The 26864-nt window shown below is 36.4% G+C and overlaps 2 protein-coding genes across 2 annotated transcripts; one reads left to right on the plus strand and one right to left on the minus strand.

The window, feature by feature from the left end:
- Window positions 1–645: 645 nt before the first annotated feature.
- Window positions 646–3528, minus strand: LOC119672452 (IWS1-like protein). The gene is made up of 6 exons (XM_038083506.1): window positions 3272–3528; window positions 2075–3187; window positions 1852–2017; window positions 1430–1793; window positions 969–1373; window positions 646–897 (listed from the first exon to the last, which is right to left on the minus strand). Exons 1-6 carry the CDS (start codon window positions 3288–3290, stop codon window positions 775–777), a joined length of 2190 nt encoding a protein of 729 aa, XP_037939434.1. The 5' UTR covers window positions 3291–3528; the 3' UTR covers window positions 646–774.
- A 1953-nt stretch (window positions 3529–5481) lies between these two features.
- On the plus strand, window positions 5482–9271 carry LOC119672454 (exonuclease mut-7 homolog). The gene is made up of 7 exons (XM_038083508.1): window positions 5482–5830; window positions 5892–5954; window positions 6093–6230; window positions 7353–7561; window positions 7628–7833; window positions 7930–8897; window positions 8960–9271. Exons 1-7 carry the CDS (start codon window positions 5689–5691, stop codon window positions 9139–9141), a joined length of 1908 nt encoding a protein of 635 aa, XP_037939436.1. The 5' UTR covers window positions 5482–5688; the 3' UTR covers window positions 9142–9271.
- Window positions 9272–26864: the final 17593 nt, after the last annotated feature.

Here is a 26864-nt window from a genome sequence, read left to right on the forward strand (position 1 = left end):
TATCAGATGCTCCGTTGAATTCCTTCTGAATCAATATTGTTCTGAAACTATTTTTGAAGGCCTGGAAACTTATGAAATGATAAGTGTTAAGAAGTTTTTGGATATTCTAAATTTTCTTTAAGATATTGCAATTTCATTAAATCCATATAATGAATTTTAGTTCAATTATTTTTCAATCCATAGGCGAAATATTCCAGTAATAAATTTATCTTAAGTGATATAAAAACCCGTCATTAAGTTCTTAAATTTTCTCAGGGTCTTCTGATAGCAGTGAAAGTGACATTTCACGAAAGAACGTAATGTTTTTTGAAGAATCGTTACAAAATATGATATAGATGAACACTTCTCTAACTAAATTTATACATCAAATAAAAGAAAGAAGTTCTAATAGTAATCAGCACTAAGTCTTTAGACACATATATTTAGATATATATTTTAGTAATTTACATTGAGTGCAATAAATTTATAAGCTTTCATGAAGATAAATATATGTATATAATAATATAGGAATACTTACTGCGACGTCTAGGGCAAAATACATCTAAAACATATTGTAGAGTATAAAGACCCTTTCAGAAATAACATTATAAACATCATTCATTCCTAAGTAAATGGTGTGAGTACTTATAAATATAGGCCTGTATATGTATTTACTAGAGGTGGACACTTGTATTGCTTTATTTAAAAGTAACCACACACACATTTATTTAGCTACAATAGTTAAACATTAATCTTAAAATAAATAATTCTAAATTAAAAAAAAAATTTGAGCATTTATAATGCCATTTTTCGGCCTTCAATAGAAATTTCAACAGCTCGTTTTGATTGCTTTAAACGTTTAGCATCAAGGAATTTTTTCATGTGCTTTTCAAATCGATTAGGCTTTCGCTTGTTATTCTGTGGAAAACAACAAAAAAAAAAAAGAGATTTTAAGAATGAATTAAAGATGATGTAGTAATCGGACTTACTGTAGAAATTTCTCCTTCGACAGTTGACTTTGGTCGTACAACATAGTCTTTATTCGATGGCAATGGAACACGAGCTCGTCCAATCCAACCAGGATCACCAGGTCGTAATACTTTTTCGTCAGAAGCAAAAGCTGAACTTAGTCCTTTCTTTTTTGTGGAAGTTGAGGGTTGAGGTTCAGGAGACTTGCGACGGTTTGGCATTTGTGCTAAATCACGTTCTTGGCGTTCCTCTTTAGACATAGCCTTAAAATCACAACTTAAATTGAAAATCGGGCGCGCCCATTCTGAAATTAAACGACCAGCACGATCTCGATTCTGCTTTGTTTCCTTTGGATGTTTGTAAAGGTACATTACAGCTTTGCCAATGCCCGATTGTTTCAAATAGCTCTTGTCAATAGTAGGAAACTATAAGAATAAATTAAAATTGAATTTTCAATTTATAATGGGATTCAGCGACTTACGTCTGAGAGTAATTTTAAAATACTTTCTCGTATTTGCAAACATGGTAAACTTTTATTTGGTAATGGTGCTAACCAATCCGTCAGCACGTTGAGTACATTATGCTCTAAAAATGCCAACTGTAGATCCTTCTTAATCAGTTGAGACATAACTTGTTTTAACATAGCAATTTTTTTTGTTGCAGGTCTTCCATCTAAATTTAATTGACGATCTTCATCCGAAGCGGATTTCATATTCATAATCAGTTGATCAATCAAATCATCATTATCATTTATAAGATCTATATCGCGTTTGCGACGACGTACTTTTTTCTCTTCCTTTTTACGTAGTAACATTGCATCGAAGTCGGAAACAAAATTGTCGTTTCTGAAAATTTATCGCAATTATATTTATAACATGGATATATAGTAAAAAATATACTTACTCTCTGTCATTAGATATAGGGATATTTTCATCATCGGAACTTTCATCACCAATGCGTTTTTCTTTTGGTTTGTCATTTTCACTTGCTTTGTTTTCAGTTTGTTCCTCATCTTCTTCATCAGTATCAGTTATTTTGGGACGTTTATTGAAACTGGACTGTCCTTCATCTAATTGAGAAACAAAGTCATAAGTTTTTCTTAAATTAGTTTAAAAGAATTGTTTACCTTCAGAGTCACTCAATACATTTCGTTTTTTGCCTTTATTGGAAGCAACCGAAGCTGATCTAGATCTTGATTTTGAACGAGAACGAGAACGATTGCGATTAGGTGATACACTACGAGCACCAGAAAGTGAACGAGAGCGGGAACGCGATCCACTTTTTCTTTGTTTTGATTTAGAACGACTACGTGAACCACTGCGAGAACGTCTGGATATGGAACGTGAGCGACGTTTTGAGCCACTACGACTACGAGAATGACTACGTGATCGTCTTGAACCAGACCTAGAACGACTGCGACTAGCACTATGAGATCTCCTTGAGCCACTTCTTGATCGACTTCGGCTACCACTTTTAGAACGTCGTGAACCTGAACGGGATCTGCTTCGTGAATGGCTACGACTACCACTACGACTTCTACTACCACTACCACTACGTGAACGTCTAGAGCCAGAATGACTACGTGTACTACTTCGAGAACGTCTAGAACCAGACCGACTGCGCGAACCACTATGTGAACGTCTTGAACCTGATCTTGAGCGACTTCGTGAACTAGAATGTCTAGAACCTGAGCGTGAACGACTTCTACTTCTAGAGTGGCTACGACTTTTACGTACAACAGATTTGGAGCGACTTCTGCTCTTACTACGATGCACTGAACCCGATGGCGAACGACTGCGAGAATTTTTGCTTCTCGACCGACTTCTACTTTTGCTATGATGTATTGAGCCTGATGCAGAACGACTGCGCGAATTTCTACTTCTGGAGCGGCTATGTGATGATCTATTTTTTGAACGACTGCGGCTACGACGTATAACCGATGGACTTGGGCTTCGTATAGTCTTCTCTATTACAGGCGAATTACTACGACTTTTAGTTATATTCTGTTGAATTTCCTCAGTTTCAACAGAAGTATTTACTGCTGAAGTGTGCTCACTACTACGAGACCTCGATCTTGAGCGTGAGATGCTTGAACGTGTTTCTTTTGAGGTGTCAAGGTCTTTTTCAACACTATGTGAACGACTGAGGTTACCATTTTTCTCTTTCAACTCGTCTCCATTTTCTCCTTGATCAGATATTTCCTTAACAACTTCTGGTGCAATAAATGGCTGAGTTAGTACTGAAATTTGCAAAAGTTTTTAATATTAGAAAAATATTTCATATATATAACCTCACTAAATGCAAATTGAGACTTTTAACTTACTATTGCTTTGCGACTCCATTTTTATACAATATTTTTGCCGGCTATACCGGATGCTTTCGCTTTTTTTTATTTATTACTTTTACTGCAATTTATTAAGCCTATTGTACGTCAATTAGCAAATTTTTAAAGCGATGCGAAATCTTTATAACTCACGGCTTTACTTTTTATATATTATGCACTGCCTACACTTACAAACACAGTTTGACAGACTTTAAAGTGCGTGATGTAAATCAATTCATCAAACAAAAATCAAACAGACTTGAATATGGCAAACAATAAATACTTTCTTAGAGACTAAAAAGTAACATAAAAATATTAATATTTGAATCATATAGCAAAATAACTACAGTGTACAGTCGAAAAGGTTTTCAAGTTACACAAAGTTGTAACTTCGAATCGCTCCAAAGTGGGGCAAAAAACAAGTCTCTTCCTAAAGTCTTTAATTTGTACACAAAACTGCAAAAAAATGTTCACCAAAGTCATAAGCAAGCAATCTATTGTATTGTTAACGAATATTTTAGTCATATGTTAAAAGTTGTGTGTAATTATGGAAAGGAAATATTTTAAAAATACACAAAAAAATTGTAAAATATAAATATTTTAAATATGTATAGAAATTTTTAAGAAATTATGATTAAAAAGTATATTTAATTATTCAACTTATTAGTTGCTAATAAGTTTATAATTTTTAATGTTTTCAACTGTAATTAGTTTTATTGTAAAAGAAAACTTTAAAATTTCGTACATTGCTTTTAATTTGATATTTATTTTAATTTGTGATTTTTCAATAAGTATTTATATTAATATAAATAATATTGCACACAAATGAAAGGTTTGTAATTGTAAAAACATAGGTCTATTCCAAGAGCTACTCGTAGTAAAACTCAAACAACACTCGTAGTAAAACAACACAAGTAAAGTACAAACTGAGAGCGTAACACAAATAAAGTGACAAATTATGCTTTTTACACAAATTTTCATGAAACAGGTTTGTGTAAAATTTGGTGAGAACACCAGTGCCTCGCAAATAAGCAACACAAAAATTGAATTCAAATCAAAACAGCTGATTCACACATCACACAAATTTTACTTGAAATAAAATGTACGAGTAAAGTCTGTGTAGCATTTTCAGGGATGTCGACAGGGATGTTACGCTCTCTCAGATGCTCTCATTTACTCGAACATTTGCTAGTGGAACGCACTTGTGTGTATATACAGTGTTACTCAAAATTGATACGAAATGCTCGTGAAATAGACCTATAATATATGATCTTTTACAACAGTGGTGCCATATCAGCTATAGACTTTGGTAAAGGACTTGTTTATTTAGTGTGGGCACTAAATATTAAGCAAAAAAGAAAATTAAATTTTTATAAAAATTCAATAAGAAAATTGAACACCTTAAAATAATGAAAATGAATTTCAGTATACTACAAATCATTCCTCTTTATAAATTCTAGTTTTTAAATTTTCGCAGTCCAAAGAAAAGTTGGTGGTCTCTTTCACATATACTAGACTACGGTTTAAAATCGGTCAAGGCACAATGCCTCTGTGCTGTTGCCACTGTATAACCAGGTGTTATGCAAAAAGTGCTTTAATTAGAATTTTAATCATATGGTTAGTAATTTTTGGTTTAAGCAATTTAGAAATTTAATAATTATAAAATATGTCTGGGTTACAATATTTACTCATTAATAATTTTATTATGATTAGTTAATTACCAGAAAAAAAAATTAATATTCATCCGTAGGGTTTTTAAGTATATTCATTTGAATATGAATAAATGGAATATAAAAATATCTTCAAATTTCATAAAATACATATAAAACAGTAATAAATCATTATAACTAAATTTGGAATGATTTCGTTGCATCTAATTTGGTTTTATTGCTACAACGTGTAATGACATAGTTTTGAATACTATTTTTAAATCACTTTCAGTGGGTTTGACAGATTTCTCATTACTGTCAAAATAGTCAAAAAATCAATTATTAAAAATAGAAAATAGACAAATACATTTTTTTTCCTGTTGTAAACATTGTCATGTTCGTGCTCGCATAACAAAGCCGCTGTACAAACATTTTATTTAAGAAACGGTAAAAATTATATATTAAAATATTTCTCTTTCTAATACTTACGGTTATTTGATTCAACTTAACTAAAATAATGTGTTTTTAATTTGCTTCAATATATATATATCAATAATAAATATATAAGAAAGCTATATATTTCATATATTTTCAATAAAAATAAAATATTTCCAACTGGGTCGGATATAGCGAACATGCATTTTGTATATAAAATAGTGGCTCCAAAACGTCAAATTACAGACAAAACAAAAAAGGAAAGCAGTGCAGTGCTGACTGCTTTTTTTTTTTAATTTTGTAATCTTAGTTTTACAAGTGATTGAATACATTATGAGTGGTAGACTATTACCAGCAGGTATTGAGTTTGACGAGGATGAGGACATATTTTTCTCTAAAACTGCCTGTACTGATCTATCAGTAAATGTGATACCTGACATTACTTGTGGGGCAACATTAAGTGGAAATGACTTTGGTATATTAATTTCTTATAATTGTACATAATATATAAAATATAAACTTGTTTTACATATTAGACTGCAGTCTGGAACCTAAGATGATAACGTGTATAAACAATCTTCAGAAAATTTACAATACCTGTAAGTTACATCAAAACTATGTACCATAACAAACTATACCAGTTGCGGCCTTCGTCTAATACGTTGTTTTTACTAAATCCTTCGTAAAATAGTACGAATTTGTTTTCTTAATATTGTCTCTTATTTTTTTCATTTTAGATAAACGTGCGCCAGCTTTACGAGATACCATACATAAAGCACTAGAGAATGATCCGGAACCGTTGGTATTAGCACTTAAACTTTTTGCAAATGTTCCTGGTTGTAATAATTTAAAGAATAAAAGTCTGGCTTCACTTTGTAAGTAATTCTATTACTTTTAGTAAAAAAAATATATATATATTGTATCTTATGTACTATATCTCCTCTATGCTTATTATATTGAAAAGTGATTGAAACAAATGATAAGAGTAATTTAATAAAATATTATCAAAGAAGAGGACACATAACTTTAACATCATTTATTAACGTATTATAAATATAATTACTCCTTTTCCTAATTAACGGCAAATTACTGGAACTTTACGCTCGCCCCTCAAGTAAACTCTACTCACGTTGCACTATTGGCTGTTGTTTAGCCTTCTAGTAAATCAAGTAATGAAACCAGACTTGACTCAGTAACAGCTACTTTTCATATTTCTTTGCGCTTTAACGGTGAAAAGAGATTTAATATAAATATATAAATATTTTGTATATAATATAAGATAAATGATAGGGCACTAAGTAATGATAGCGACTTAGGTTGTAGCTCTACGGATGAAGAGAACACTTTGCTGCAGACACATAGCCAGCTTGATGGACTTCTTGTCAGGTTGGTTTCCTTTTACTTGGGAATGAAGCGAAGTGAAAGTTGTGTCTTCTCACAGTCATGCTGTTCGTACGCTAGATGCTTCTAACTTTTATGTTTACGGTGGCTCTTCAGAGCAGTCATACGGATATTTTCCATGTGTTAGGTGTAATCTAATAAAAAATCTTTGAATCCAGCGGAAAATTAAGTTAGAGCCATAATCATTTTACAACGATTTTAGCAAATATAGCTGGTTTGAGCTTTTTTTTTTTGATATATATTAGTATAGCTTGAGTTTTAGATATTGGGCTTTAAAGTGTGGTTTTTTTTTTTCTTCTAATAATTGCAATGAATGTACAACGTTTACAATTTGAAGCTTCGATGTCTTGAGTAGTTAACTTTAATGGCTTATAGTCTACAGAAAAAAAATCCAGCGGGCTAGATAAATTGCCCCATAATAATTCCATTAGTCCGAAACGTTTCTGTAGGAAGCTGCTGTAATAATAGTATGATTGCTTACTAATTTTCACTAGCGCTACTTTAGCTATATCATATATAATTAAATAATATATAATAATAATATAATAGAAAATTTAGCTACTAAATAAGTTAATATAAGTTTGGTTTATTTGAAGTGCTTTTTATAACTGCGGACTTTGTTAAATCGAACCCTGGCAAATATGACTGTGATGACGAAGTTCGTATGGTGGCATTTAACTTTATTAAAATGTGTGGTGACTTGCATTTATGCAAACAAATAACAGAAGTTTACGATTTGCATAAAATATCAGAAACGATCTCATCTGTACTCAGAGACATGGCCTCGAAGGATATGTACAAAGAAGTGAGTATATAATACTGCACGTCTATATAATTTTTAAAATGTTAAATTGGTGTTGATTTATTTAAGGCTTTATACTGGGCATCAAGTTTAGATATAATGGATAAATTTGAAACGGAGGAACTCCTTTTTCCCCTTATTTTACAAGAGAAGACTACCGTTGTGGAGACTTGCATTGCTGACAAAGAAGCTGAACAAGTTAGGCTTGTTAAGTTCTTAGATACATTAATTGATAAGAAAAAAAGTGTTGTAGAATACTGCGAACCTATATTTTGGTATGTAGTAAATTGTTAATATTAATTAAATAGTTTTTTGTTTTAAATAATTAACAATTTATGTTTACATGCTTATGTAAATGTTTTTCTTTTTAGCAAATATAACATAACAGTGATTCGAAGTGCTTATATGAACATACGTACAATGTCAAAATTGGTATCCAGATTATCGAAGAAGTACAACATAAGTAGCGAGCATATACCTAATTTTATTTTTGGACACGAATGTAGTAGCTTACGCTATTACTATCATGAGTTTAAAGACGGTAAAATAAGTGTAGAAGCATTTCGTGAACAACTCATGATCACTTCAAATGTCGAAGTACATAAAAATTTATTATACCATATCTGTGATTACGATGTAGAGGAGGCAGTTCATTGGGCACGTGTTATCAATTTACCACCTGATGATTGTCCCGAATTAGTACAACAAACATTATTAAATCACCAAACCACAGAAAGTACAAATAGTCAATATGTCTATAATTCGAATTTAAATGATAAAATACCTAAAGAGGGTTATATGACTCTCGATACGAATGCCGTTAAAATATTACACGTTGAATGTAATCAAGAAATGTTGGACATGATAAATCATCTAGAAACTCAACAAATAATAAGTTTCGATTCCGAGTGGAGATCAACTGTTTGTGTTGACGCAAGTGTTTCTCTATTGCAAGTGGCCACGTACGACAATGTATACATTATAGATTGTGATTCAAATAATATAGCCGCTGATTTATGGACAGCTTTCTGGCAGAAAATTTTTAACAATACTGAAATTCTTAAATTAGGATTTTCTATTGCTCATGATCTGCATATGCTCACAAAATCGCTTAAATTAAAAACTCTTATGCAATACAATTCATCTTATTTGGACATACAGACTTATTATTCAAAGTTGAAATGGAGATCTATAAAATTTCCGTACGACTACAGCGATGTTAGTGGCGAAAGCTTGAGCTCAATAGTACAACTTTGTTTTGGCAAACATTTAAATAAAAGTGAACAGCGTTCAAACTGGGCTATTCGGCCTCTGCGACCTGAGCAAGTTATGTATGCAGGCAAGTATTTATTAAAAGCTCTTAATATGGCTCATTCAATAATCTTTGGGTTTTGTTTCTAGCATTGGATGCCTACTGTTTACTTCAAATCTACAATGTTTTCAATGAACTCTTGACGAAGGTTGGCATTAATTCGGAAGACGTTGTCAATAACATTTTGATGAATCATGAGCATTCCAAGAAAAAACGTCGCAATAAAACTCCAAAAAAACAGAAAAAAGAAGAACACGAGACGGTTAGGTAGGATCAGGATCGTATACTATTGCTGAATTTGAATAGATTGTGTTTGCAGAAGTATATCCTAGTATATTGTTTTTGATAAAATTTTTGTATACAATTATTAGAAATAAATGACTTGTTGGTCATTAACAATGTGTAAATGTTTCATATAATCAAAAATAAAATTTATATGAACACATAATTACCTAAAAACCCATTTAGGTATACACGTATTTCTCTTTGTTATTAATATTTTTTAATTTAACAAGTTTTCTCTTAACATAATCGACGATGAATTATTTTATTACAATTCCTAGTTTAAGTGATAATCTAGTGTTGTGGCTGCATTAAAGAATCTCACAATCTTACATATAAAAAATTGTATTTAAATTCAAGTTTGTAATTATTACTTAGAAGTTTAGGTATTAAATACTTATATTTACTTAGTATATAATATGAAAGAGGGTAAATAAGTGTATAATATTAAATGTGGAATGATATTAACATTGAAGATTAAATACTACAAAAAAAGTAGTCGCTAAATTTTAATCACACTTTGATTATTTTCATAGCTATATCGAGGATTTCGATCCATTTAACTATGTCGCCTTTTAGTTTTTCTAACTCTTCGTTATCATACAGATTTATTTTTATGAAGTAAACAAATCTATTTTTATGAATAGATTGAAGATTACATATAATGATCAAATGTAGTACTTAAGCACTTTATATAGAGGTTCTTATTTCTAACGTGTCTTCAACGATAACTTACTTCCGGTACAGTTATCTATTTGTTAATTAATGGTATCTGTGTATTATGTTACGATAGATCAAGACTTGCTTTCATCAATTATAGATTAATACTGACATTGTTTCAATTTGTAATATACGATTGTAAGTGGTATTTTGTGAGAGATGTTTCAGAGCGGCTTCTTAGAGAACTTTGTGGTAATTTCACATTATTTTAGGTCTTTGCTGTGAGAAAATCTTGGTTACGTGAGGACTGTATGGGTGTCGCGGTCATTAACTTGCGCTATTAAGAGTGTTCGGTTATCAAAATTCTGTTGTTCCACACCAATTAAAGATATTGGTATATTCTCACGTACTTAGCCGGCTTTGTATAAAGTAAACTACAATTTGTATAAGAACATAAAAAAACCAAAGTAAATAAATCAAAACATATTAAGCGCTATTGTTTAAATGTAAACGAAGTTTTTTTTATTGATTAGAATAGATAATATTTGAGCTGTGTAAGAAATTGTTGGCTTCAGGAGGAATATCTGACTTGATTGGAAATACTGGTGACTCATTTGGGAATGTAATACTTTAAGAATTTTCTGAGAAATTTTTTATTCCATTTTTTGAACTATATTTCTATTTCTTTTATTTTTCTTTTATTTCTTTTATGTATTTTTTATTTCATTACAGATAAAAACTTTCATAAGATGCTGTAACATGCCCGATTCATATTCTTCAGTACCACCACCTCTTCGGTCTTTTATTCAGGTACGATACTTTTCTTATAACAAGGAAAAACAAGGTAAAGTTGTAAGAATGTTTATATCACACTGATTAGTACCACCCTTACTAGGGTTAACACTGGTATGAAGTTATATTGCATATATTTGCTTTAAAGAAGGAGTCTTCTATTGTTAGTATTTCCCTATATCGGGTTTATGCGATGCTCTTGCATATAGTTTCGTTCCAAACGAATCTGTAAGATACTCCAAGCATATCCGTCTGATACTGTTCAGTACTATTCTCACTACGGTTTACGCAGGTATGATGTTCTTGCATATATATAGTTATTTCAGAGAAGGATGCTGTTAGCACGTCCTATTCACATTGTTAGTATGAAGCTATCTCTGGTATACGCAGGTGTGATGTTCTTGCATATAGTTATTCCAGATAAGGAACTTTCTATAAGATGCTGTTAGCATGTCCTATTCACATTGTTAGTATGAAGCTATCTCGGGTATACACAGGTGTGATGTTCTTGCGTATGTCAAATATGCTTACGGACCAAACATTAACCAATATAGTTTGTTACTGTCGCTTAGGAAATAACACTCGGAAGTGTTAACAATTGATTAATGTGTAGAATTTTCATTTTTACACTGTACAGCTAGATGCTTGTATGTGGTACACATATATTTTCGAAAAAATATAACCTTAAAATTGCACCTATATGGTATAATGTAAAATAATAATATCAATAAATAAAACATTTTCAAACATATTAATGAATACACCATATGCCTTTCTACTTTAGACTTTTTATATTTAAAAAAAGTGTTTAATTCACATTTATTATTTTATTCTTTTTTTTAATCTTTTTCGAAATAAATTAGTCAGGTTAGTTTGGAAGAGCGGGCATGTGGTAATACGAACATAAACACTTCCATTTGGAAACAACTATTGATTCATGTGAAGCATTTTTCGTTGCCAGGAAGAAGTTTGTTGTGTTATCCTTGCTCTTTCTAGGAGATTAGATTAAGTGATCTGATAAGTCAACTTTTATTGTCTCTGTTAAGCCAGTGAAAAAAAGGGTTTACCGTCATCTACTGTGCAGGGCAAAGATATAAAACAGTTATTGATGGATTCAATAACCAAAATATTAATAAAAATATTTGCACTTTATATAAACAAAAATAAATAGTTATTTCCGGTTAGATTGTTTTGATTTGAAGTCAAATCAAAGTGCATCGAATTTAAGTCTTGAGTCACACTACAAAATATTTAAGTAATTTAATATTTTATTTTTAAATAACACGTATAAGACCGATAAAAGCAGTTAAGTCTGTTAATTAAATTATATGTAGTGCAGAAAATATGCTCCTATTTACTTTGTTTGGTATATATGTATATATATATATATATATATACAATACTTACTTTTAAGAACTCTAACAAATCTTAGCAAAAATAAAATATATAAATATTATTATTATATTATTATATATGTACGAGTATATGCCTATATGTATATGGTATAAATTGTATAACAAACGCTTTTAGCTTTTCACGTGCTGTTTTAAAGATACATTTAAATATATGTATATATATGGATGTATCAATAATTATATTCTTAGAAATTCGTATTAATAAGAAGAAAAATAAATAAATAAAAAAAATAAATAGTGCAAATAAAATCAAATATTTTCACATAATATTTTGCAAGAATACAGCCCGAAGCTGGGAAAAAACTAATAAATACGACTTCCCATAGCTAAATTACTCAGTTTGTCCGTGAGTTTAAAGTGCATCAACTATTCAAAATCGAATTGTGAAACTGTGAAAAAAGTGTTAAAAAAGAAAAAAAAAAAAACAAATTAAGAAAAAAAAATAATAAATCCTTAAAGAAAATCCTTAAAATACCATTTGGGAACTTCAATGAATTATGGCAAAATGTATTATAATTTTACTGATTTTCGTAATAACTACTACGAGTTCACCAATATTTGGTTCTCGCATGGAAATTATACGAAAAAGCCCATATGAAATATTAATAAGATACCGTATCAATCCCACACAAAGTATAACAACGAGAATTATACCAATAAATACAAACAAAATAACAGCAACTACATTGTCAATTCGAAATGCCATAAAAACAACAACAACATCATTAAATTTTAATTCTACAACCATCTTACGAACAGTTACAACCGAAAACCCTAAAACACCAGTGCCATTTAAAAATACTAAAGAATTCACCAAAGCAACACCTTCAAGTGATTTTACTTCCAGCATAACCCCAGTAAAAAATGTAAAAATGAGTAAATCTCTCACAAAATCACAAACTGAAATAACTTCCGATAATACGCCTAGTGAATTAATCACATTTGCCAAAGCAACAACAACAGAAATCCCAAAAAGTAATAAAGATACCACGGCAACAAAACCTATATTTATGTCCGACTCAACGTGGGCAACTAGTGAAACTCAAATAAAAAGCACAACAAACAAAATTATGACTAATAGTGGAAATACTAATGGACAGACAGGTTCCATACCAACAACAAAACGTGTTAACATATTAAGTCAAATCGTTAATTCAAACCAATCTACTCAATCTACAACAGAAACATCTGCACGTAGTACCAAAAGGACAACATTACCTACGAATGTAAACCAAAACCCCGCAAAGCTTAAAAATGCGTCTTCCTTAAGTTCAAGCACAAGGAAAGTATCTACGATTGTCACATTTTTTTTAAGTAACCGTCAACCTCACGACAACACATTTATTGCTGTATCAACACAAACGCCTTCAAATGCACCGAGTACAAATAAAAATATTCCATTTATAATCTCTACTGAATCGTCTTCAACTTCTGCAACAACTAGAGCTGCAGAGAGCACAGAACCAGTAAGAAATGCAACAACAACTATTGGTTCGGTAACCACAAGTCCAGCATCTGCCACTGCAAAAACTACATCCGCTATCGATTCATCACAACCGTCTCCCAAACCATTGAGTGCAAACAAAAATATTCCAACTGTAGTTTCTACTGTATCACCTTCAACCACTCCAACGAATAGAGCTGCAGAGAGCACAGAACCAGTAAGAAATGCAACAACAACTATTGGTTCGGTAACCATAAGTCCTGCATCTGCCACTACTGTATCTCCAGTAAGTAACCTTACTGCAACAACTACATCCGATATCGATTCACCACAACCGTCTCCCAAACCATTGAGTGCAAAAAAATATTCCACCTGAAATTTCTACTGTATCACCTTCAACCACTGCAACAACTAGAGCTGCAGACAGCACAGAACCAGTAAGAAATGCAACAACAACTATTGGTTCGGTAACCACAAGTCCAGCATCTGCCACTACTGTATCTCCAGTAAGTAACCTTAACTCTACTGCAACAACTACATCCGATATCGATTCACCACAACCGTCTCCCAAACCATTGAGTGCAAATAAAAATATTCCACCTGAAGTTTCTACTGTATCACCTTCAACCTCTGCAACAACTAGAGCTGCAGAGAGCACAGAACCAGTAAGAAATGCAACAACAACTATTGGTTCGGTAACCACAAGTCCAGCATCTGCCACTAGTGTATCTCCAGTAAGTAACCTTAACTCTACGGCAACAACTACATCCGATATCGATTCATCACAACCGTCTCCCAAACCATTGAGTGCAAATAAAAATATTCCACCTGAAATTTCTACTGTATCACCTTCAACCTCTGCAACAACTAAAGGTGCAGAGAGCACAGAACCAGTAAGAAATGCGACAACAACTATTGGTTCGGTAACCACAAGTCCAGCATCTGCCACTACTGTATCTCCAGTAAGTAACCTTAACTCTACGGCAACAACTACATCCGATATCGATTCACCACAACCGTCTCCCAAACCATTGAGTGCAAATAAAAATATTCTACCTGTAATTTCTACTGTATCACCTTCAACCACTGCTACAACTAGAGCTGCAGAGAGCACAGAACCAGTAAGAAATGCAACAACAACTATTGGTTCGGTAACCATAAGTCCTGCATCTGCCACTACTGTATCTCCAGTAAGTAACCTTAACTCTACTGCAACAATTACATCCGATATCGATTCACCACAACCGTCTCCCAAACCATTGAGTGCAAATAAAAATATTCCACCTGTAGTTTCTACTGTATCACCTTCAACCACTGCAACAACTAGAGCTGCAGACAGCACAGAACCAGTAAGAAATGCAACAACAACTATTGGTTCGGTAACCACAAGTCCAGCATCTGCCACTACTGTATCTCCAGTAAGTAACCTTAACTCTACTGCAACAACTACATCCGATATCGATTCATCACAACCGTCTCCCAAACCATTGAGTGCAAACAAAAATATTCTATCTGTAATTTCTACTGAATCACCTTCAACCTCTGCAACTGGTTTGGTAACCACAAGTCCAGCATCTGCCACTACTGTACCTCCAGTAAGTAACCTTAACTCTACTGCAACAACTACATCCGATATCGATTCATCACAACCGTCTCCCAAACCATTGAGTGCAAACAAAAATATTCCACCTGAAGTTTCTATTGTATCACCTTCAACCTCTGCAACAACTAGAGCTGCAGAGAGCACAGAACCAGTAAGAAATGCAACAACAACTATTGGTTCGGTAACCACAAGTCCAGCATCTGCCACTACTGTATCTCCAGTAAGTAACCTTAACTCTACTGCAACAACTACATCCGATATCGATTCATCACAACCGTCTCCCAAACCATTGAGTGCAAACAAAAATATTCTATCTGTAATTTCTACTGAATCACCTTCAACCCCTGCAACTGGTTTGGTAACCACAAGTCCAGCATCTGCCACTACTGTACCTCCAGTAAGTAACCTTAACTCTACTGCAACAACTACATCCGATATCGATTCATCACAACCGTCTCCCAAACCATTGAGTGCAAATAAAAATATTCCACCCGTAGTTTCTACTGTATCACCTTCAACCTCTGCAACAACTAAAGGTGCAGGGAGCACAGAACCAGTAAGAAATGCAACAACAACTATTGGTTCGGTAACCACAAGTCCAGCATCTGCCACTGCAACAACTACATCCGATATCGATTCATCACAACCGTCTCTCAATCCATTGAGTGCAAACAAAAATATTCCACCTGTAGTTTCTACTGTATCACCTTCAACCACTGCTACAACTAGAGCTGCAGAGAGCACAGAACCAGTAAGAAATGCAACAACAACTATTGGTTCGGTAGCCACAAGTCCAGCATCTGCCACTACTGTATCTCCAGTAAGTAACCTTAACTCTACTGCAACAACTACATCCGATATCGATTCACCACAACCGTCTCCCAAACCATTGAGTGCAAATAAAAATATTCCACCTGAAGTTTCTACTGTAACACCTTCAACCACTGCAACAACTAGAGATGCAGAGAGCACAGAACCAGTAAGAAATGCAACAACAACTATTGGTTCGGTAACCACAAGTCCAGCATCTGCCACTACTGTATCTCCAGTAAGTAACCTTAACTCTACTGCAACAGCTACATCCGATATCAATTCACCACAACCGTCTCCCAAACCATTGAGTGCAAACAAAAATATTCCACCTGAAGTTTCTACTGTATCACCTTCAACCTCTGCAATAACTAAAGGTGCAGAGAGCACAGAACCAGTAAGAAATGCAACAACAACTATTGGATCGGTAACCACAAGTCCAGCATCTGCCACTACTGAATCTCCAGTAAGTATCCTTAACTCTACGGCAACAACTACATCCGATATCGATTCATCACAACCGTTTCCCAAACCATTGAGTGCAAATAAAAATATTCTACCTGTAATTTCTACTGTATCACCTTCAACCACTGCTACAACTAGAGCTGCAGAGAGCACAGAACCAGTAAGAAATGCAACAACAACTATTGGATCGGTAACCACAAGTCCAGCATCTGCCACTACTGAATCTCCAGTAAGTATCCTTAACTCTACGGCAACAACTACATCCGATATCGATTCATCACAACCGTCTCTCAAACCATTGAGTGCGAATAAAAATATTCCACCTGAAGTTTCTACTGTATCACCTTCAACCTCTGCAACAACTAAAGGTGCAGAGAGCACAGAACCAGTAAGAAATGCAACAACAACTATTGATTCGGTAACCACAAGTCCAGCATCTGCCACTACTGTATCTCCAGTAAGTAACCTTAACTCTACGGCAACAACTACATTCGATATCGATTCATCACAACCGTCTCCCAAACCATTGAGTGCAAATAAAAATATTCCACCTGAAGTTTCTACTGTATCACCTTCAACCTCTGCAACAACTAGAGCTGCAGAGAGCACAGAACCAGTAAGAAATGCAACAACAACTATTGGTTCGGTAACCACAAGTCCAGCATCTGCCACTAGTGTATCTCCAGTAAGTAACCTTAACTCTACGGCAACAACTACATCCGATATCGATTCATCACAACCGTCTCCCAAACCATTGAGTGCAAATAAAAATATTCCACCTGAAATTTCTACTGTATCACCTTCAACCTCTGCAACAACTAAAGGTGCAGAGAGCACAGAACCAGTAAGAAATGCGACAACAACTATTGGTTCGGTAACCACAAGTCCAGCATCTGCCACTACTGTATCTCCAGTAAGTAACCTTAACTCTACGGCAACAACTACATCCGATATCGATTCACCACAACCGTCTCCCAAACCATTGAGTGCAAATAAAAATATTCTACCTGTAATTTCTACTGTATCACCTTCAACCACTGCTACAACTAGAGCTGCAGAGAGCACAGAACCAGTAAGAAATGCAACAACAACTATTGGTTCGGTAACCACAAGTCCAGCATCTGCCACTACTGTATCTCCAGTAAGTAACCTCAACTCTACGGCAACAACTACATCCGATATCGATTCATCACAACCGTCTCCCAAACCATTGAGTGCAAACAAAAATATTCCACCTGAAATTTCTACTGTATCACCTTCAACCTCTGCAACAACTAGAGCTGCAGAGAGCACAGAACCAGTAAGAAATGCGACAACAACTATTGGTTCGGTAACCACAAGTCCAGCATCTGCCACTACTGTATCTCCAGTAAGTAACCTTAACTCTACGGCAACAACTACATCCGATATCGATTCACCACAACCGTCTCCCAAACCATTGAGTGCAAACAAAAATATTCCACCTGAAGTTTCTACTGTATCACCTTCAACCTCTGCAACAACTAGAGCTGCAGAGAGCACAGAACCAGTAAGAAATGCAACAACAACTATTGGTTCGGTAACCACAAGTCCAGCATCTGCCACTACTGTATCTCCAGTAAGTAACCTTAACTCTACTGCAACAACTACATCCGATATCGATTCACCACAACCGTCTCCCAAACCATTGAGTGCAAATAAAAATATTCCACCTGAAGTTTCTACTGTATCACCTTCAACCTCTGCAACAACTAAAGGTGCAGAGAGCACAGAACCAGTAAGAAATGCAACAACAACTATTGGTTCGGTAACCACAAGTCCAGCATCTGCCACTACTGTATCTCCAGTAAGTAACCTTAACTCTACTGCAACAGCTACATCCGATATCAATTCACCACAACCGTCTCCCAAACCATTGAGTGCAAATAAAAATATTCCACCTGAAATTTCTACTGTATCACCTTCAACCTCTGCAACAACTAGAGCTGCAGAGAGCACAGAACCAGTAAGAAATGCAACAACAACTATTGGTTCGGTAACCACAAGTCCAGCATCTGCCACTACTGTATCTCCAGTAAGTAACCTTAACTCTACTGCAACAACTACATCCGATATCGATTCACCACAACCGTCTCCCAAACCATTGAGTGCAAATAAAAATATTCCACCTGAAGTTTCTACTGTATCACCTTCAACCTCTGCAACAACTAAAGGTGCAGAGAGCACAGAACCAGTAAGAAATGCAACAACAACTATTGGTTCGGTAACCACAAATCCAGCATCTGCCACTACTGTATCTCCAGTAAGTAACCTTAACTCTACTGCAACAACTACATCCGATATCGATTCACCACAACCGTCTCCCAAACCATTGAGTGCAAATAAAAATATTCCACCTGAAGTTTCTACTGTATCACCATCACCTTCAACCTCTGCAACAACTAAAGGTGCAGAGAGCACAGAACCAGTAAGAAATGCAACAACAACTATTGGTTCGGTAACCACAAGTCCAGCATCTGCCACTACTGTATCTCCAGTAAGTAACCTTAACTCTACTGCAACAACTACATCCGATATCGATTCACCACAACCGTCTCCCAAACCATTGAGTGCAAATAAAAATATTCTACCTGTAGTTTCTACTGTATCACCTTCAACCACTGCAACAACTAGAGGTGCAGAGAGCACAGAACCAGTAAGAAATGCAACAACAACTATTGGTTCGGTAACCACAAGTCCAGCATCTGCCACTACTGTATCTCCAGTAAGTAACCTTAACTCTACTGCAACAACTACATCCGATATCGATTCACCACAACCGTCTCCCAAACCATTGAGTGCAAACAAAAATATTCCACCTGAAGTTTCTACTGTATCACCTTCAACCTCTGCAACAACTAAAGGTGCAGAGAGCACAGAACCAGTAAGAAATGCAACAACAACTATTGGTTCGGTAACCACAAGTCCAGCATCTGCCACTACTGTATCTCCAGTAAGTAACCTTAACTCTACTGCAACAGCTACATCCGATATCAATTCACCACAACCGTCTCCCAAACCATTGAGTGCAAACAAAAATATTCCACCTGAAGTTTCTACTGTATCACCTTCAACCTCTGCAATAACTAAAGGTGCAGAGAGCACAGAACCAGTAAGAAATGCAACAACAACTATTGGATCGGTAACCACAAGTCCAGCATCTGCCACTACTGAATCTCCAGTAAGTATCCTTAACTCTACGGCAACAACTACATCCGATATCGATTCATCACAACCGTCTCTCAAACCATTGAGTGCGAATAAAAATATTCCACCTGAAGTTTCTACTGTATCACCTTCAACCTCTGCAACAACTAAAGGTGCAGAGAGCACAGAACCAGTAAGAAATGCAACAACAACTATTGGTTCGGTAACCACAAGTCCAGCATCTGCCACTACTGTATCTCCAGTAAGTAACCTTAACTCTACTGCAACAACTACATCCGATATCGATTCACCACAACCGTCTCCCAAACCATTGAGTGCAAATAAAAATATTCCACCTGAAGTTTCTACTGTACATCACCTTCAACCTCTGCAACAACTAAAGGTGCAGAGAGCACAGAACCAGTAAGAAATGCAACAACAACTATTGGTTCGGTAACCACAAGTCCAGCATCTGCCATTACTGTATCTCCAGTAAGTAACCTTAACTCTACTGCAACAACTATATCCGATATCGATTCACCACAACCGTTCTCCCAAACCATTGAGTGCAAATAAAAATATTCTACCTGTAGTTTCTACTGTATCACCTTCAACCACTGCAACAACTAGAGATGCAGAGAGCACAGAACCAGTAAGAAATGCAACAACAACTATTGGTTCGGTAACCACAAGTCCAGCATCTGCCACTACTGTATCTCCAGTAAGTAACCTTAACTCTACTGCAACAGCTACATCCGATATCAATTCACCACAACCGTCTCCCAAACCATTGAGTGCAAACAAAAATATTCCACCTGAAGTTTCTACTGTATCACCTTCAACCTCTGCAATAACTAAAGGTGCAGAGAGCACAGAACCAGTAAGAAATGCAACAACAACTATTGGATCGGTAACCACAAGTCCAGCATCTGCCACTACTGAATCTCCAGTAAGTATCCTTAACTCTACGGCAACAACTACATCCGATATCGATTCATCACAACCGTCTCTCAAACCATTGAGTGCGAATAAAAATATTCCACCTGAAGTTTCTACTGTATCACCTTCAACCTCTGCAACAACTAAAGGTGCAGAGAGCACAGAACCAGTAAGAAATGCAACAACAACTATTGGTTCGGTAACCACAAGTCCAGCATCTGCCACTACTGTATCTCCAGTAAGTAACCTTAACTCTACTGCAACAACTACATCCGATATCGATTCACCACAACCGTCTCCCAAACCATTGAGTGCAAATAAAAATATTCCACCTGAAGTTTCTACTGTATCACCTTCAACCTCTGCAACAACTAGAGCTGCAGAGAGCACAGAACCAGTAAGAAATGCAACAACAACTATTGGTTCGGTAACCACAAGTCCAGCATCTGCCACTACTGTATCTCCAGTAAGTAACCTTAACTCTACTGCAACAACTACATCCGATATCGATTCATCACAACCGTCTCCCAAACCATTGAGTGCAAATAAAAATATTCCACCTGAAATTTCTACTGTATCACCTTCAACCTCTGCAACAACTAAAGGTGCAGAGAGCACAGAACCAGTAAGAAATGCAACAACAACTATTGGTTCGGTAACCACAAGTCCAGCATCTGCCACTACTGTATCTCCAGTAAGTAACCTTAACTCTACGGCAACAACTACATCCGATATCGATTCATCACAACCGTCTCCCAAACCATTGAGTGCAAATAAAAATATTCTACCTGTAATTTCTACTGTATCACCTTCAACCACTGCAACAACTAGAGCTGCAGAGAGCACAGAACCAGTAAGAAATGCAACAACAACTATTGGTTCGGTAACCACAAGTCCAGCATCTGCCACTACTGTATCTCCAGTAAGTAACCTTAACTCTACTGCAACAACTACATCCGATATCGATTCACCACAACCGTCTCCCAAACCATTGAGTGCAAATAAAAATATTCCACCTGTAGTTTCTACTGTATCACCTTCAACCACTGCAACAACTAGAGCTGCAGAGAGCACAGAACCAGTAAGAAATGCAACAACAACTATTGGTTCGGTAACCACAAGTCCAGCATCTGCCACTACTGTATCTCCAGTAAGTAACCTTAACTCTACTGCAACAACTACATCCGATATCGATTCACCACAACCGTCTCCCAAACCATTGAGTGCAAATAAAAATATTCCACCTGTAGTTTCTACTGTATCACCTTCAACCTCTGCAACAACTAAAGGTGCAGAGAGCACAGAACCAGTAAGAAATGCAACAACAACTATTGGTTCGGTAACCACAAGTCCAGCATCTGCCACTACTGTATCTCCAGTAAGTAACCTTAACTCTACTGCAACAGCTACATCCGATATCAATTCACCACAACCGTCTCCCAAACCATTGAGTGCAAACAAAAATATTCCACCTGAAGTTTCTACTGTATCACCTTCAACCTCTGCAACAACTAAAGGTGCAGAGAGCACAGAACCAGTAAGAAATGCAACAACAACTATTGGTTCGGTAACCACAAGTCCAGCATCTGCCACTACTGTATCTCCAGTAAGTAACCTTAACTCTACTGCAACAACTACATCCGATATCGATTCATCACAACCGTCTCCCAAACCATTGAGTGCAAATAAAAATATTCCACCTGAAGTTTCTACTGTATCACCTTCAACCTCTGCAACAACTAAAGGTGCAGAGAGCACAGAACCAGTAAGAAATGCAACAACAACTATTGGTTCGGTAACCACAAGTCCAGCATCTGCCATTACTGTATCTCCAGTAAGTAACCTTAACTCTACTGCAACAACTATATCCGATATCGATTCACCACAACCGTCCTCCCAAACATTGAATGGTTGCAAAATAAAAATATTCCACCTGAAGTTTCTACATGTATCAACGTTCACCTCTGCAACAACTAAAGGTGCAGAGAGCACAGAACCAGTAAGAAATGCAACAACAACTATTGGTTCGGTAACCACAAATCCAGCATCTGCCACTACTGTATCTCCAGTAAGTAACCTTAACTCTACTGCAACAACTACATCCGATATCGATTCACCACAACCGTCTCCCAAACCATTGAGTGCAAATAAAAATATTCCACCTGAAGTTTCTACTCTACACCATCACCTTCAACCTCTGCAACAACTAAAGGTGCAGAGAGCACAGAACCAGTAAGAAATGCAACAACAACTATTGGTTCGGTAACCACAAGTCCAGCATCTGCCACTACTGTATCTCCAGTAAGTAACCTTAACTCTACTGCAACAACTACATCCGATATCGATTCACCACAACCGTCTCCCAAACCATTGAGTGCAAATAAAAATATTCCACCCGAAGTTTCTACTGTAACACCTTCAACCACTGCAACAACTAGAGATGCAGAGAGCACAGAACCAGTAAGAAATGCAACAACAACTATTGGTTCGGTAACCACAAGTCCAGCATCTGCCACTACTGTATCTCCAGTAAGTAACCTTAACTCTACGGCAACAACTACATCCGATATCAATTCACCACAACCGTCTCCCAAACCATTGAGTGCAAACAAAAATATTCCACCTGAAATTTCTACTGTATCACCTTCAACCTCTGCAACAACTAAAGGTGCAGAGAGCACAGAACCAGTAAGAAATGCAACAACAACTATTGGATCGGTAACCACAAGTCCAGCATCTGCCACTACTGAATCTCCAGTAAGTAACCTTAACTCTACGGCAACAACTACATCCGATATCGATTCACCACAACCGTCTCCCAAACCATTGAGTGCAAATAAAAATATTCCACCTGAAATTTCTACTGTATCACCTTCAACCACTGCAACAACTAAAGCTGCAGAGAGCACAGAACCAGTAAGAAATGCAACAACAACTATTGGTTCGGTAACCATAAGTCCTGCATCTGCCACTACTGTATCTCCAGTAAGTAACCTTAACTCTACTGCAACAATTACATCCGATATCGATTCACCACAACCGTCTCCCAAACCATTGAGTGCAAATAAAAATATTCCACCTGTAGTTTCTACTGTATCACCTTCAACCACTGCAACAACTAGAGCTGCAGACAGCACAGAACCAGTAAGAAATGCAACAACAACTATTGGTTCGGTAAGCCAACAAAGTCCAGCATTCTGCCACTACTGTATTCTCAGAGTAACCTTTGAGCGTCTACTTTTGGCAACACACATGCCGATATCGAGTTCGAATCAACAACCCGTCTGCCCAAACCATTGAGTGCAAACAAAAAATTTCCACCTGAAATTTCTATGTATCACCTTCAACCTCTGCAACAACTAAAGCTGCAGAGAGCACAGAACCAGTAAGAAATGCAACAACAACTATTAGTTCGGTAACCACAAGTCCAGCATCTGCCACTACTGTATCTCCAGTAAGTAACCTTAACTCTACGGCAACAACTACATCCGATATCGATTCACCACAACCGTCTCCCAAACCATTGAGTGCAAATAAAAATATTCCACCTGAAATTTCTACTGTATCACCTTCAACCACTGCAACAACTAGAGCTGCAGAGAGCACAGAACCAGTAAGAAATGCAACAACAACTATTGGTTCGGTAACCACAAGTCCAGCATCTGCCACTAGTGTATCTCCAGTAAGTAACCTTAACTCTACGGCAACAACTACATCCGATATCAATTCACCACAACCGTCTCCCAAACCATTGAGTGCAAACAAAAATATTCCACCTCAAATTTCTACTGTATCACCTTCAACCTCTGCAACAACTAAAGGTGCAGAGAGCACAGAACCAGTAAGAAATGCAACAACAACTATTGGTTCGGTAACCACAAGTCCAGCATCTGCCACTACTGTATCTCCAGTAAGTAACCTTAACTCTACGGCAACAACTACATCCGATATCAATTCACCACAACCGTCTCCCAAACCATTGAGTGCAAACAAAAATATTCCACCTGAAATTTCTACTGTATCACCTTCAACCACTGCTACAACTAGAGCTGCAGAGAGCACAGAACCAGTAAGAAATGCAACAACAACTATTAGTTCGGTAACCACAAGTCCAGCATCTGCCACTACTGTATCTCCAGTAAGTAACCTTAACTCTACGGCAACAACTACATCCGATATCGATTCACCACAACCGTCTCCCAAACCATTGAGTGCAAATAAAAATATTCCACCTGTAGTTTCTACTGTATCACCTTCAACCACTGCAACAACTAGAGCTGCAGAGAGCACAGAACCAGTAAGAAATGCAACAACAACTATTGGTTCGGTAACCACAAGTCCAGCATCTGCCACTACTGTATCTCCAGTAAGTAACCTTAACTCTACTGCAACAACTACATCCGATATCGATTCACCACAACCGTCTCCCAAACCATTGAGTGCAAACAAAAATATTCCACCTGAAATTTCTACTGTATCACCTTCAACCTCTGCAACAACTAAAGGTGCAGAGAGCACAGAACCAGTAAGAAATGCAACAACAACTATTGGTTCGGTAACCACAAGTCCAGCATCTGCCACTACTGTATCTCCAGTAAGTAACCTTAACTCTACTGCAACAACTACATCCGATATCGATTCACCACAACCGTCTCCCAAACCATTGAGTGCAAACAAAAATATTCCACCTGAAGTTTCTACTGTATCACCTTCAACCTCTGCAACAACTAGAGCTGCAGAGAGCACAGAACCAGTAAGAAATGCAACAACAACTATTGGTTCGGTAACCACAAGTCCAGCATCTGCCACTACTGTATCTCCAGTAAGTAACCTTAACTCTACTGCAACAACTACATCCGATATCGATTCATCACAACCGTCTCCCAAACCATTGAGTGCAAACAAAAATATTCTATCTGTAATTTCTACTGAATCACCTTCAACCTCTGCAACTGGTTTGGTAACCACAAGTCCAGCATCTGCCACTACTGTACCTCCAGTAAGTAACCTTAACTCTACTGCAACAACTACATCCGATATCGATTCATCACAACTGTCTCCCGAACTATTGAGTGTAAACAAAAATATTCCACCTGTAATTTCTACTGTATCACCTTCAACCTCTGCAACAACTAGAGCTGCAGAGAGCACAGAACCAGTAAGAAATGCAACAACAACTATTGGTTCGGTAACCACAAGTCCAGCATCTGCCACTACTGTATCTCCAGTAAGTAACCTTAACTCTACTGCAACAACTACATTCGATATCGATTCATCACAACCGTCTCCCAAACCATTGAGTGCAAATAAAAATATTCTACCTGAAATTTCTACTGTATCACCTTCAACCTCTGCAACAACTAGAGCTGCAGAGAGCACAGAACCAGTAAGAAATGCAACAACAACTATTGGTTCGGTAACCACAAGTCCAGCATCTGCCACTACTGTATCTCCAGTAAGTAACCTTAACTCTACTGCAACAACTACATCCGATATCGATTCATCACAACCGTCTCCCAAACCATTGAGTGCAAACAAAAATATTCTATCTGTAATTTCTACTGAATCACCTTCAACCTCTGCAACTGGTTTGGTAACCACAAGTCCAGCATCTGCCACTACTGTACCTCCAGTAAGTAACCTTAACTCTACTGCAACAACTACATCCGATATCGATTCATCACAACTGTCTCCCGAACTATTGAGTGTAAACAAAAATATTCCACCTGTAATTTCTACTGTATCACCTTCAACCTCTGCAACAACTAGAGCTGCAGAGAGCACAGAACCAGTAAGAAATGCAACAACAACTATTGGTTCGGTAACCACAAGTCCAGCATCTGCCACTACTGTATCTCCAGTAAGTAACCTTAACTCTACTGCAACAACTACATTCGATATCGATTCATCACAACCGTCTCCCAAACCATTGAGTGCAAATAAAAATATTCCACCTGAAGTTTCTACTGTATCACCACCTTGCAACAACTAGAGCTGCAGAGAGCACAGAACCAGTAAGAAATGCAACAACAACTATTGGTTCGGTAACCACAAGTCCAGCATCTGCCACTACTGTATCTCCAGTAAGTAACCTTAACTCTACTGCAACAACTACATCCGATATCGATTCATCACAACCGTCTCCCAAACCATTGAGTGCAAACAAAAATATTCTATCTGTAATTTCTACTGAATCACCTTCAACCCCTGCAACTGGTTTGGTAACCACAAGTCCAGCATCTGCCACTACTGTACCTCCAGTAAGTAACCTTAACTCTACTGCAACAACTACATCCGATATCGATTCATCACAACCGTCTCCCAAACCATTGAGTGCAAACAAAAATATTCCACCTGAAATTTCTACTGTATCACCTTCAACCTCTGCAACAACTAGAGCTGCAGAGAGCACAGAACCA

The sequence above is a fragment of the Teleopsis dalmanni genome, chromosome 1 (assembly GCF_002237135.1).
Source record: "Teleopsis dalmanni isolate 2A chromosome 1, ASM223713v2, whole genome shotgun sequence".
Classification (NCBI taxonomy): Eukaryota; Metazoa; Arthropoda; class Insecta; order Diptera; family Diopsidae; genus Teleopsis; species Teleopsis dalmanni.

Bases quoted from the DNA above. Each gene is read 5' to 3' on its own strand.
- LOC119672452 (XM_038083506.1), bottom strand. The intron at 2,018-2,074 runs GTAAACAATTCT...TTTCTCAATTAG, and splicing joins TGTATTGAGTGACTCTGAAG to ATGAAGGACAGTCCAGTTTC. The intron at 1,374-1,429 runs GTAAGTCGCTGA...TTATTCTTATAG, and splicing joins TTTTAAAATTACTCTCAGAC to TTTCCTACTATTGACAAGAG.
- LOC119672454 (XM_038083508.1), top strand. From the start codon at position 5,689: ATGAGTGGTAGACTATTACCAGCAGGTATTGAGTTTGACGAGGATGAG. The intron at 6,231-7,352 runs GTAAGTAATTCT...GTTTATTTGAAG, and splicing joins TAAAAGTCTGGCTTCACTTT to TGCTTTTTATAACTGCGGAC. The intron at 7,834-7,929 runs GTATGTAGTAAA...TTTTCTTTTTAG, and splicing joins TACTGCGAACCTATATTTTG to CAAATATAACATAACAGTGA.